At 48.1% G+C, this 12677-nt stretch overlaps 2 protein-coding genes across 5 annotated transcripts in view; one reads left to right on the forward strand and one right to left on the reverse strand.

Annotated features, from left to right (window-relative positions):
- SLC7A1 (solute carrier family 7 member 1) overlaps positions 1-5394 on the forward strand; it is a 47467-nt gene extending 42073 nt beyond the window's left edge. For 3 of the 4 annotated variants that reach the window (XM_065630732.1, XM_065630742.1, XM_065630724.1), the window contains one exon: positions 80-5394. In XM_065630732.1, the coding sequence (XP_065486804.1) occupies positions 80-361 (282 nt within the window). In that variant the 3' untranslated portion in view covers positions 362-5394. The remainder of the gene's footprint in view (positions 1-79) is intronic. The other variant, XM_065630751.1, reaches the window with a different exon arrangement.
- Positions 5395-11219: 5825 nt separating this feature from the next.
- MTUS2 (microtubule associated scaffold protein 2) overlaps positions 11220-12677 on the reverse strand; it is a 187252-nt gene continuing 185794 nt past the window's right edge. The window contains exon 14 of the mRNA XM_065655778.1: positions 11220-11436. Coding sequence (XP_065511850.1) covers positions 11220-11436 — 217 coding nt within the window. The remainder of the gene's footprint in view (positions 11437-12677) is intronic.

A 12677-nucleotide genomic window follows, 5' to 3' on the forward strand; every position in this document is an offset into this window, starting at 1 on the left:
CCCTGGTGTAACCTGTGTTGGTCAGTCTGAGTAGCGGTTTCTCTTTCCTAATGGTGCCGTCTCCCCTTGGCTTCCGCAGGATTTATCATCTACTTTACCTATGGAATATGGCACAGCGTGGAAGCCACCTACACGGCCTCAGCGGATGCAGAGAGAAACACGGACGCTGGTTCGGACAGCTGTAAATGACGGCGTGTTTGGCTTACGGGCAACTGGGGAACAGCTGCGGGGAAGGAAGCTTTGCGGTGGGGGTCCTGGACCAGGTTACCTCTGGTTAATCAGTAATGCAGGAATAAGGAAGCGTAACGTGGGACTCCCCAGCCCTGTTGCTGCAGCTTGCGGTTTGCTTAGCACAGTTTAAAGGGATCACAAGGAAAAAAGCCACACCTTTGGCATACTCCCGGCAACACTGTCAGCTACTCTAGGGCTACGCGCTTCCCTTCCTCCCCCTCCTATCTGTTTTGGTTTTTTTTTTTCCCAGTGTGTAGAAAGAAAACTGCTTCTGTGTGCTAGTTAACCTTAAATGCTGCTATGAAACCAGGCCTCACAAAGGTCTTTCTTTTGGTAGCTCCAGGAATTACCTCCCCACAGATACTCTACCTGATTATAGATGGAGCAGATTTTGTAGTCCTACTGTGAGGCTTAGCCCAGGTCTGTCCTGCACCCGACATGAGCTGTACCCCATGTGTACGCACAAAAAAAGGCTCTCGCCAAACACCAGCTTTCACCTTGTTAAGAAAGCACCTCCAAGACCTGCATTCTTCAGAGTATCAGGTCTCACAGTTTTTGTTGTATTTAACTTTTTTTTAACTATGTATTCATATGCTTTAAAGCTCAGCACTGCTATGGAATGTTGGGAGGGTTTGTGGTCGCTGCTTGTTGGGTGAATGGTCATTTGCCAGTGCACAGGTAAGGCCAGCAGATGTTTCTGCTGGCTCAGCAAAGGGATTGCCAAGTTTAGCCATAGAACTCTTTGGTGCAAGTACTTGAATTGCTTGAAAAGAATGGGTGTCTCCAAAGAGCCGTCCTACCTCTTTGCCTCAGAAATCACCAGCGTTGTGGCTGCAGTGGTGGAGCAGAAGTGAGCCCAGCTCTGACAACAAGAGGGGACCCTGTTTTCCTTTCCCCACATCAGTTTTGTGTGCCGGCTGTGTGTGGCGTTAGCAAAGGATTTGGCCGTGACACTTTGGTTTGGTGTTGGTGGAGAGCGTGTGTGCCCCAGGAAAGGGAAGCACAGGAACATCCTCAGGGGCTTGAACTTCACTGGTGAGCAGAGCCTGGTGTCTGCCCCCTGCCCAGGGGAGGGCGTGGGGGTGTGCAGGGGCTTCTCAGTCCCAGTGGTCCCAGTACAACGTGCAGCCCAGAAAACACCTCTAAGCTCAAGGGTCCAGCTTGCTAAGAGAAGCTTTCCCTTTGAGGCTGGAGATCATTTCCAGAGCCTGGCCATCGTGAAAGGTGGGAACCCAGGGTCTGTGTTTGGTTGGCAATGCCTTGGTTTTGCTGTAAGATTATTATTTTTTTTTAATTCTCTCTAATAGCTTTCCCCAGCCAAATTCGCTACCCTAAAAAAGGCTTGTTAAAGCATCGGGAAGGTGGACCATGCCCATGTAGTGCCATTGATTTATATTCGTGCTTCAGCTTGTACTGATAAACAAATCATAGAATCACAGAGTAGTTTGGGTGGGAAGGGACCTTCAGAGGTCATCTAGTCCAACCCCTCTGCCATGGGCAGGGACATCTTCAACTAGATCAGGTTGCTCAGAGCCCTGTCCAGCCTGACCTCAAACACTTCCAGGGATCGGGCATCCCAAATACATACTGCAGAAATCCCTTCTCTCAGCCTGAGTGGATGCTGTCCTAGGTGCCATACTGCCTTTGGACACTGGGTGATCTTTAATCTGTTCATCAACATGTCTCTCACTGACGAAGGGACAGGCTCTTGTCCCAGTCGTTCAGTTGGACAACTGAAGAACAGACCCCCGCATGACTTAATCAGGGTCTCACTGGGCATCTGGTGCAGCACAAAGGGGAACCACACCATCTCCTGGATTACACAGCCAGACTGTGGACCATCCCTCGCAGGTTCACAGAGAAACCTTATAGCCTTTCTGCCCACTGAGGAGTTTCAATCTTGGCCTCCTTCTAGTAAACTGGGAGACACTTCTTGCCAGGGTTGGAATTGGAGGGAGTGAAGGCACCATGTGCGTTGTGCCCTGGGCACATTTCGGGGTGTGTTTTGAGTGCAGTTCCCGCACAGAATGAAATCAAACGCTGCTCCAGCCGATGGGTCTTAACCATCTGCCTTTGCTCTCCGTGTGTATACAAAGTCTTACTCAAGCAGGAAGAGAAGAATATCAAAAGCCACTAGGTTGAGCTCTCTTTTGTTTAAACACAGTGTTTAAACAGCTCTACATACTCTGCAGCCTCCCAAAAAGCACTGAATATGTGGTGGGAAGGGGAGAATATGTAAACCCAGAGGAGAGCAAAGTTTCACATTGTACCAAAAATGTAAGGATGTTTTTCCCTACCTTGGGTACCAGCTTCTGAGCAATTTAGACATTCAGCAATGACCATTCGGGGGTGAATTCTGACTGGAAGTGTATTTCCAAAGAAAATTATTTGAAAATTATTTAAAAATATGCAGATTTCTTGCTGTAAGTATTTTTTTTAATATATATAAATGTTAACTTATTTTTGTTGTCTACTTAGGGATCTGTTCTGGTATTTATATTCCTTAGCTTCGTTTCAGCTTTTGTGGCATCTAATAGCAGCACGTAGAAGAAGGGAAGGTCTTGATGGAGGTCAGTTTTCTTCAGTTGCCTTTTCTCTGAGAAGGTTCGTAGGAACACCTTTCTGTGTCACCAGATTTGGTATTTACATGTGCCATTACCTGTAGCAGCCAACATTTGACTGCCTTTTTTTTTTTTAACATCTCCTCTGCCTCACTGCTGATGTCTGCATGTAACGTAGATCAAGACAGATATCTTTAAAGCAACTGCTGCTATAACCTTGTCATTGTGGACGATATACCTTCATTCAAGCTTTTCTTTGTAAATAGTTCAGTTGTTATTTTATTACAAGAATATTTTGTACAGATGCAGAGCATTTTGCTGTATGAAGAGGTGGGAATGGAGAAGCGATGGCTTTGCTTGGTGTGAGAATAGATCCTTTTCTGCCAGAGCTGAGAGGTGTATTAGAAGTGGCCTGCCTGATGTTTCAGGGCAGGCTCTGGCCCAAAGGGCTGACCTGGTTTTGGTGTGTGTGGTTGCCCCCCCGTCTCCTTGGCTGAGAGGAGCCCTCCGGGGAAGCTGTTGGAAGGCTCCTACTGATGGCCGGTGCGTGGAGGGTGGCAGTGCCAAGGCTGCAGCGTGCAGTTATATAGCAGATCTGGATATGTAGCCAGCCGCCCTTTCTCAGTGGAAAATTATTGTCAAAACAGCTTTTTTTTTTTTTTTAAAAAAAAAAAAATTGTTTTGTGGAAAAATAACTAGCTTTTGCTTATTTGCTTACAACTTTAATTCTTTTGTCACTGAAAATCATTACTGGATGGGTTTAGGCTTCGTTTTGCCCTTTTCCTTTCCCTTGGGGTGGAGTTTGCTGCTGGTTTGGGCAGCGAGTGCCTGTGCTGGGTGTCGGACAGCTCTGTGTCGTGGGGGGGCGCGGGGCTGCCCCCCTGTCCTGTCTGGGCATGGGAGGGCTGGGGTGTGCTGCGGGCAAAGTGCCGCTGGTTCGGAGCTGCTGGTGCTTGGTGGCTGCCAGGGCCACGCTGATGGAAGCACCACTGGTGCCGATTCCATGCGTTCCTGTTCGCTGCCAGGGTTTTGGAAGGGTGAAGTTGTAGCTGGCAGTGCTTGCCGTGGGCACTTCCACCCTTCTGTCCCATATTGGAAACAAGCTCCTATTCCTAGTGCGCAGAGGGTGCCCGTCACTGCCTGCTGCCTCTGTTCCTGCTAACTCAGTGACCAGAAAGCAATACGATAGGATATTATGTTTATTATTGTAAAATCTGTTTCTTTAGCGATTGCATTTTATACACTAATGAATTCCAGTGGGATTTCTTAAATTCCCCACCCCCAGAAAGCCGCATACAAGTGAGCATTGCTGTCATCTGCCTGAATGAATGAAGGGTGACACGCAGGCCCGGCAGGCTGGAGGGGCTTGCTCTGAAAAGGAGGAGCAGTGGTGCTGGTTTTCATGCAGGAGGCTCCACTGCAGTCCCACCCCTCCATGCGCCTCAATGCCCTCCCATTTGGAAAGAAGCCTTTTCCATCTGGCAGAAAAAGCATCTCTCTTCCTAAACCCTTGGATAACCTTGTGGCACCCGCTGGGCTTGACTTTACAGGGAGGCTCCGTTTCTTCCTTTCCCGTGCCAAAAAATTGCATTTGTTGTTCAAGGCTAAATCTATACACACACACACTGCCCTTGCAGCCACCTCCCCTATCCCAGAAGTGAGCTGAGGGCAAAAGTGCCGTCGGTTGCTCTGCCAGCTGCCGCTCGCCTCATGGTTTATCATTCATTTCCCACCCCAGCGGCGATGCCACCCCCACAAACCCCCCCGGGCTGCTTTACGCCCTACATTACAGTTGCAGGTGGGGTGCCGTGGGGTCTCTGACACCCGGCTGGAAACCAGATGATCCAGGAAGGTCTCTGCCAGCAAGAGCCAGACCTCGGTTTTTCTCAGGGTATTTGCTCCTGGCTCACGCTCAGAGACGTGAGGTTCATCTGAGACCCGGCAGGCTCCAGCCAGCGAGAGGCACCTCTCCTGCTTGATGCCTTGCGGGGCGGTGGTTTTGGCAGAGTCACTCGTGTTTTCAGGATCACAGTGGGAAGCAAAGGGCTCCCCAACAGGACACTGTGCCTTCCAGCTGCGCTGGGCTGGGGGTGAGGAGCAGGCGGAGGCGCTGGCAGCCTGGAGACCGCGTGTGCTGGCAAACCTGGTGCGAGTTCGGGTCATGTCAGTAAAGGGATTTTTACTGGCTGAAGCCATGGAGAGTCTGTATATTTTTATTTTTTAATTATTAAGCAAAATGTAAATACCTTTCTGTTATCTAATGGTCTATTTTCCTAATGATTTCTCAGAATTTCTTACAGGCGTGATAAATAGTTTTAATGCTTGTTCTGCAAATAAATCTATTTTTTATCTTTTTTTACTTTGATTTTTGTTTTGTTTTGTTTTTTACCATGTTCATGTAGCGATTTAAGCCTTAAGTTTTAAAATGTGAACCTTGCCCTCCAGAGCACAGCGCGGGTATGCGGCTAATTTTTATCCTGGCGACACTGTAAATACTTCTCCCCTGAATGATGCTTTTGGAAATTGGAAATTCACTTGTAATTATGTGGTACAGCATTAAAACCTTTTTCTTGATATCTAAATAAATGATGCCTATTGTTTACCCCCATTTGCAAGCCTGCCTCTGTTTTCCAGCTTGTTCCAGTGTCTGCTGGCTGTCCCGATCTCTGCAGGAGAGCACTTGCCTTGGGAGCTGCTCATGTTAACTCTGCCCCAGTCTTTTGGGTTTGTCGAGATGGGTGGGATAATACGCGATGTGAGGAATTTGCTGCTGGCTGGGGTCTGTGCCCAGTGCTGAGCAGCTTGTTGCAGCTGACACTGAGTTGAGTCTCTCCCCATCTTGTACCAGTTCAGGTATTAGGTGTGACTTGGTGAACCTGCAAAGTTAGCCTAAAATTTACCCAGGTGGTGTAAATTTTGCTGACTTTGTGAAATTTGTCTCAGGAAATGAGGGCTGTGTAATGAACGAGGGGTTGTGCTGGTGGGGTTCTCCAGGGCAGGGTGTGCAGGACAACCCTGAGACCACCGGGCGGGAGGAGTCTCAGCCCCTGCCACCCCTGCATCATTGGCAGCCTGGTTGCGTGTCCTGCCGTAAATGAGGCAGCGGCCCCACGGACACTCTGATCCTTCTCCTCTCCACCCTGGCCCTTCCCACAGCTTGGTCTGTGCTGTGTGAGCCAAGCATCTGGTGGGAAATCTTTATTATTGTGCACATTCCCGAGGTGGGAGGTGCCCTGGGCTGCTTTTTAATCCTTGTGGCACAGCATGAGGAGCTGCGTGCCCTCAGTTGGGAGGGCAGGGCGAGGGGAGAGGGTGTTGAAACGTGGGTGACCAGCATGTTACAGAGCGTGCTTGTTTCCTGCCGTGCCTGAGCGACCAGCAGAAATGTTCCCCCTACCTTGTGCTGAAGTGTAATACCTTAATAAAAGCATTGCAGACCACGATCCCTGGTCTCCTTGGAACCACAGCCATGTGGGAAGTACCCTTAGAAAATGAATCCATGGGATTTTTTATCTAATTTATAGCATGTGAACCATAGTCAAGTAACCCAACTGACAAGCCCCATTGCCAGGGGGCTAAGTGGCTGTCTAGCTTCAGTCTTTACTGTAATGGGGTGACACTTTAATGGGGTTTTGCTTTGTTTTTCATTTATTCCAGTTTCTGTGTGCACAGACATACAGAAAACACTGCAGGACACGCTGATTTGTATGCATCGGCCCACGTATGTGCTGGCATATGTATTTATTATCAGGAATATATTACACTTATCTGTACATCATAACTGAAATAATACAAACTCTTCCTGTAATCATTAGCCACATAGTAAATGGGACTACAGAACTTCTGCTGCGTGGGAAGCTGTACAGAGGCTTCTCAGTGTGTCCATGGGACACAACCACCATCAGTGCAGAGACATAATATACCTGATTTTGCACTTGATAGTTTTTCCTTTCCCCCGCCCTGCCCACCACCACCAAAAGTCTTTGTGGTTGTGCATCTGCCAGGATAACCTCTCTGTGACACCAGCTGCGGGAGGTGCCATCCCAAGGGGGCTGATTGGAGCTTTCCTGCAGAAAAACGGAGCTTTCCAGCAGCTCTCCGTGCCCCCGCTCCCTGCCGGCTCTCCGGCTGTCCCTGGGCTGTTACCCGCTCCCAAACCCTGGAGCCCCTTCAGAGCAACTGTAGGCTGGTTTTATTGCTGCTGCAGCCTTCTGCCGTGAATAAAGATTAACCAAATTAAACATCTCCTTTTCAAAGACACCAAGGCAATAAAACCCAGCTCAGTGCTGGCTGCATTCCCTCTCCTGGGAAAGGCCACCCTACCCAACAAAACAGGAAAGCCACAGCAGTGGCCATGGCGCTTGGGAAGCCTCAGCCCCACAAAAGTGAATGCTTCCCCTTGCTCATCTTTGAGCAGGGGTGGCCAGGGAGCAGGGACTAGAGACGTGGCCCCCACAACGCTGGGAATGCCAAGCTCACCGTGCACCATCGCAGCTGCCTGGCAAGAACCAGGGTCACCGGCTTGGCCATGCACTCAGGTCTCCATCCCCCTTCACACCTGCTCCAGCATGCAGAGACATGGAGGGACAGGACAGAGGAAGAGCAGGAAAAAGGAATGACCTTTTTTTGGGGAAAAAAGTCTGTGTTTCTGGGCTTGCACCAGAGGGAACCACCCCTCACACCCCCACAGGGATGGGTTGCTGGGTCCCTTCTGGTCAGGCAAAACTTCCTGCAGCTTTGCTAGCAATTGGGCAGACCCCAGGGGTCATGCCAAGGAAGAATCCAGTGAAAGGCAGGATTGGGAGGCAAAAATTAGATGGGAAAGGGATTGGCAACGATACCAAATGATGGTGGAGCTGGAATTGGTCCCAGTTTTCCCACCGTAAAAGTCCCACTCCCAATTCACTGCTGGAAGCATCTCTTGTATATGAATTTAAACCAACAAAGTGATAAGGAAAGTACCAAAAATAGAGGGAAAGAACAAATAAATTAAAAAAGGACAGGCTCAGCCAGCTCATCCCAGGCCAGTAATATGCTCTAGTGTGTTTAGCATGGAAAAGTTTAGATCAGCATGATAGTAACAACTCTGGTTGTATCATGTGGCCCATTTTTAAAAAGGTAAAAAGGAGGACCCTAGAAACCACCAAGTCAGCCTGACTAATCTGGTGGCCTTCTGTGATGGAGTAATTGTTGGTGGATAAGCGATGAGCAACTGGTATCATGTACCTGGACTTCTGTAAGGCCTTTGATACAGTCCCACACCACATTCTTGTCACTAAATTGGAGAGAAATGGGTTTGATGGATGGCCACATCCAAAGAGTTGCAGTCAAGGGCTCAATGTCCAAAAAGAGATCAGCAGCAAGTGGTATCTTTCAGTGGTCTGTTTTGGGACCAGTGCAGTTTAATATCTTCAGCAATGACATAGTGGGATTGAGTGCACCCTCAGCGAGTTTGTGGGTGACATCCAACCAAATGGCGCAGTCAACATGCCTGAGGGACAGGATGCCATCTAGAGGGACTTGGACAAGCTTGAGAAGTGGTCCCATGCAAACCTCATGATGTTCAACAAGGCCAAGTGCAAGGTCCTGCACATCATTTGAGGCGACCCCTGGTATCAATACAGGCTGAGGGATAAAGGGATTGAGAGCAGCCCTGCAGAGAATGACTTGGGGGTACTGGTGGATGAAAGATTGGACATGAGCCAGCAATGTGCCCTTGCAGCCCAGAAGGCCAATCGTATCCTGGGCTGCATCAAAAGGAGCGTGGCCAGCAGGTCAAGGGAGGTGATTCTGCCCCTCTGCTCCACTCTGGTGAGACCCCAACTGCAGTAGTGTGTCCAGCTCTGGGGTCCTCAGTACAAGGAAGACATGGACCTATCAGAGTGGATCCAGAGAAGGGCCACAAAAATGGTCAAAGGGCTGGAACACTTCTCCTATGGAGAGAGGCTGAGAGAGTTGGGGTTGTTCATCCTGGAAAAGGCTCCAGGGAGACCTTATTGTGGCTTTTCAGTATTAAAAGGGGTCTATAAGAAAGCTGGAGAGAGATTTTTTTACAAGGGCATTTAGTGATAGGACAAGGGGTAATGGCTTTAAACTGAAAGAGGGTAGATTTAGATTAGATATAAGGAAGAAATTCTTCACCATGAGGGTGATGAGGCACTGGAACAGGCTGCCCAGAGAAGCTGTGGATGCCCCATCCCTGGAAGTGTTCAAGGTCAGGTTGGATGGAGCTTTGATCTATTGAAAGATGACCCTGCCCATGGCAGGGGGGGGTCGGACTAGGTGACCTTTGAAGGTCCCTTCCAACCCAAACTATTCTATCATCCTATGACCTCGTATCAGAATTATATGGGCAGACTGCAACATGACAATGCAGTAGGTATTGCAGATATTGGCACATTCAGCAAGCATGAAAATGATTAAAATTGTACTTGGCAAGGAGAAGCTTTGTATGCATGTATGCGTTAGACATCTATCCTACTTTCAGGTTGTACTTGCTGGACAGGCTAAAATCTAGTAACGCATTTCAACAGTAGCAGTTGGTGTGGCATGATCTATTCTAACAAGATGCTCAATTTACTCAGTATCACAGTACCATGCAAAGCTACTACAAAAATAAATTTCTCTAAAAAGGAGAAAGAAATAAGTTTTTTTTTTTTTCCTTTTAAACTGCTGTGGAATAGGCCACAGGCGTTTTGACGGTGATTGATGCTGTATCTAAGCTGCAGTCTGTGAATCCTGAGCAGTTCCCAGGAAAGCTGAAGCATGGCTCCCATCTGAGCAGCACGGCAGGGCTGGGCAATCCCACCTCTGCTCAGGCAGGGTGTCCTGGTGCCACCAAACACCCCGGTAAAGAGCTGCCCTCCCCGCAGCACTCCTGCACCCTGGGGGTTTGGTTTGCTGCACGTAACATCACCATACCACGGTGCTCAGAGGAGGAATGTACACAAGATCTTTGCCCCCAGCTAGATAGAAAAGCATCCCACAGATCTATTTTATTTTTTAAAATTATGCTCAGGGATATGATTTTTCTTGTTAGCAGTGCCCATGAGGGCCCTGCAGCCCCTGCTGCTCCTTGGCATCGCCACCCCTTTGGATAGCGATCACCACAAGCCTGGCTGCATTTTTTTTGCTTGTAGATAGAGAAGTTAAAGGTAGTTTACCCACTCTTTTCCACGAGTCTTAAAAGTGCTCTGTAACTTTGGGTAAGCTTTAGCAGTGTGAAATAATATATAAATGTGTGGAAGGAAAGAAATTCTGACCTCATTTGTATGCACGTAGTCCACTGTGCTCTATTTGGTGTTTCAGATGGGAGGAGGCTGGAGCCCCAGCGGGTGCCCCATATCTCATCCTAATACTGGAAACCTCTTGGCCAGCAAAAGTCAAGGATGAACAACTCGTTTTCTCCTTCTTGCTCACAGGACTTGAAATACATCAAAATTGACAGGAACCTACATCCAGAGATTTTGATTGTATCCAAACCAGGGCAAGGTAAAACAAGATAAGATCTAACTAGGATTTAAAGACACTAAAATTGAAACATGTTAACCAGTAACCTCTACCAATTTTGCTAAAACCCTTGGGTTTATCATCTCTAGCCTATCTCCACTTACAATATCGATGCTAAGAGTTAAAAAGCAGTGAATGGTATGCATATCCTATCTGGTGTTCAATGCAAAGGTGATGGTTTCGAAGGCAGTACTGTCTCAGAATGTCAAAGTCGCTGGTGTTCGTGTTACATAGAGTACCACTTGGTGGTCATTTGGAAGGCGCTTCTACTTCTGTGTAACTTTCTTCTAGGTTGGGTATAAATATTCCTGGGAGGCTAAACAGAAATGCGTTTCGTTTAGATACAAGTCTTAGGCACAAGTTAGAAAACTGCTGACTGTAATGAAAATATATCAGCAATTAGTAGTATCCAATAATATAAAAAATGCAATTCAGAACATCTTCAACTACATATATATGTGTGTGCATCTATATATAGTATAAAGGTACAATACGTACATGTATATAAACACAAACACATATACAGAAATATTCACAACTTGAGCTGTATTTGTAACTAACCTGAAATACTGCAGCAAAAGTTCATTCTAATGAACCATTAATATAGTATTTTCCAACTTTTGGCTCTAACCATAGTTAAAATGTCAGCACATCAAACTAAATGTTTTGCTATCCTATCTTTCTGCTGTCCTAGCTTTTTGCTATCTTTTTTGCTACCCTAATCAACATGTCAGAACCAAGAGCTCCTCTATGGGGACTATAAGAGTGCCCTGCCTAGTGTAAAGCTATGCAGCTACTGAGCATGCTTGCAGCCACAAGCCCTGGGTGCCTGTTGATGGTAATACTGCCTTGGATGGTAACATAGAGCAGATTGGAAATGCATAAAAGGCAGGAGACCTTCAGCACGCAGGTGCCGAATCATCGCCGCAAGGTTCTGACTTTTGCTGGAGAAGTGTTCCCTGACGAGCAGCGATAAAAAGAAGTGGAGGATGTGGGTGGGAGTTTCACTGGGCTCACGGCATCTCCCTCCTGCAGCTTCCAGAGGAGCTCTTCATTAGTCCTGCTCAGCTTCTTCTTCTCCTCCACTTCTTTCTCAACGTACTCTTGAAGATTAGCATTCTCCTCTGACAATTGCCTGGAGAGGGAAGCAGGACAACATGTCAGGCGCACCAGTATGAAGATGATGGCACTAATGCAGAAAACACTAAACAAGAGGCAGGACTGCTAGCACCTCCACCCCATCCCACCCCATCCCACCTCATCCCATCCCACGAAGAAGACAAGAGCCTTCAGAGATGAACCCAACATGGCCTGCCCCAGCAGTGGCACCCCTGCAGCTAACCAATAAGCAGCACAAAGTGCAGGTGGGCTCCTTAAATTCTGCATTCTCCTCGGCTTCAATGCCTGGCTCTAGCCACTTATTCCCTGTGGTGTTTTACAACCTAGAGGTGCATGTAATGCTGCCCCATTTTTTCCAGAACAGCACAGCAGCTAGAGAAGTCTTCAGAGGGGAATAGTCCTGTCCGATTCAGGCTGAAAATCCAAAGTCCCAACTCCATGGACAGCTGTAACTCTCACCCTTGCTTCTCAACCCTGCCATCAAAGCTGTGCCATGTGCAAGAAGGCATTTGTGGCATGCAGAGCAAAAGCAAAGAGGTGAGAGAGAGAGTGAGCAATTGCATCCCTGACTCTTCCAACCAGCAGCTACTGCATGCAAAGGGAAAGGAGTCTGCACTCTCCACGCTCCCTGTTTCAGCTATGTCCTGATGTAGAGTGCAGCTCAGCTTCGAGGCCTTCCCTCTCCTCTGTAAATGGTCATCACTACACTAGACTTTGCAGCACTAATACACGCTGCAATGTTCTGGCAGAGGCAGGCTGCATGTTATACGTGTGACCTGCAGGTAAGTAGGGAGATGTCTGATCAGAAAAGCACCTTGCAGCCAAGTGCCTGTGAGCGCACCATGCACCATGCATTCGTGTCCCCCAGAGAGACCTGCTTTGTCACACAGATGGAGAAAGGAGCTGTTGCTTGCTGCACTTCTTATTTTAGCCTCGTGAACATTGTACTGGGAATTTACACTGTGTCACCTGGTGTAGCATGACCGGACACGGCAGAGCCAGCTTCACGGCACGTGGAGACAGAGGCAGCTGGCACGGCCAGCAATGCCGGCATCCTTCAGCCAAGCCTCTGCCTTCAGCTCAGCCAACCTGTATCTGCCTCTGCTGTGCCATGGGGAAGGAGATGGACAGATGCAGCATCACTGCTTGTAAAAGATACAGATGCCCAGTCAGCCCCTCTTCATCGTTCAGGCAGAAAGAGGAAGAGAGGCAATGTAAAAAGCAAATGTGTTCTCACTATACAAGTTTGTATTTTGA

Source organism: Caloenas nicobarica, chromosome 1, assembly GCF_036013445.1.
Source record: "Caloenas nicobarica isolate bCalNic1 chromosome 1, bCalNic1.hap1, whole genome shotgun sequence".
Taxonomy (NCBI): domain Eukaryota; kingdom Metazoa; phylum Chordata; class Aves; order Columbiformes; family Columbidae; genus Caloenas; species Caloenas nicobarica.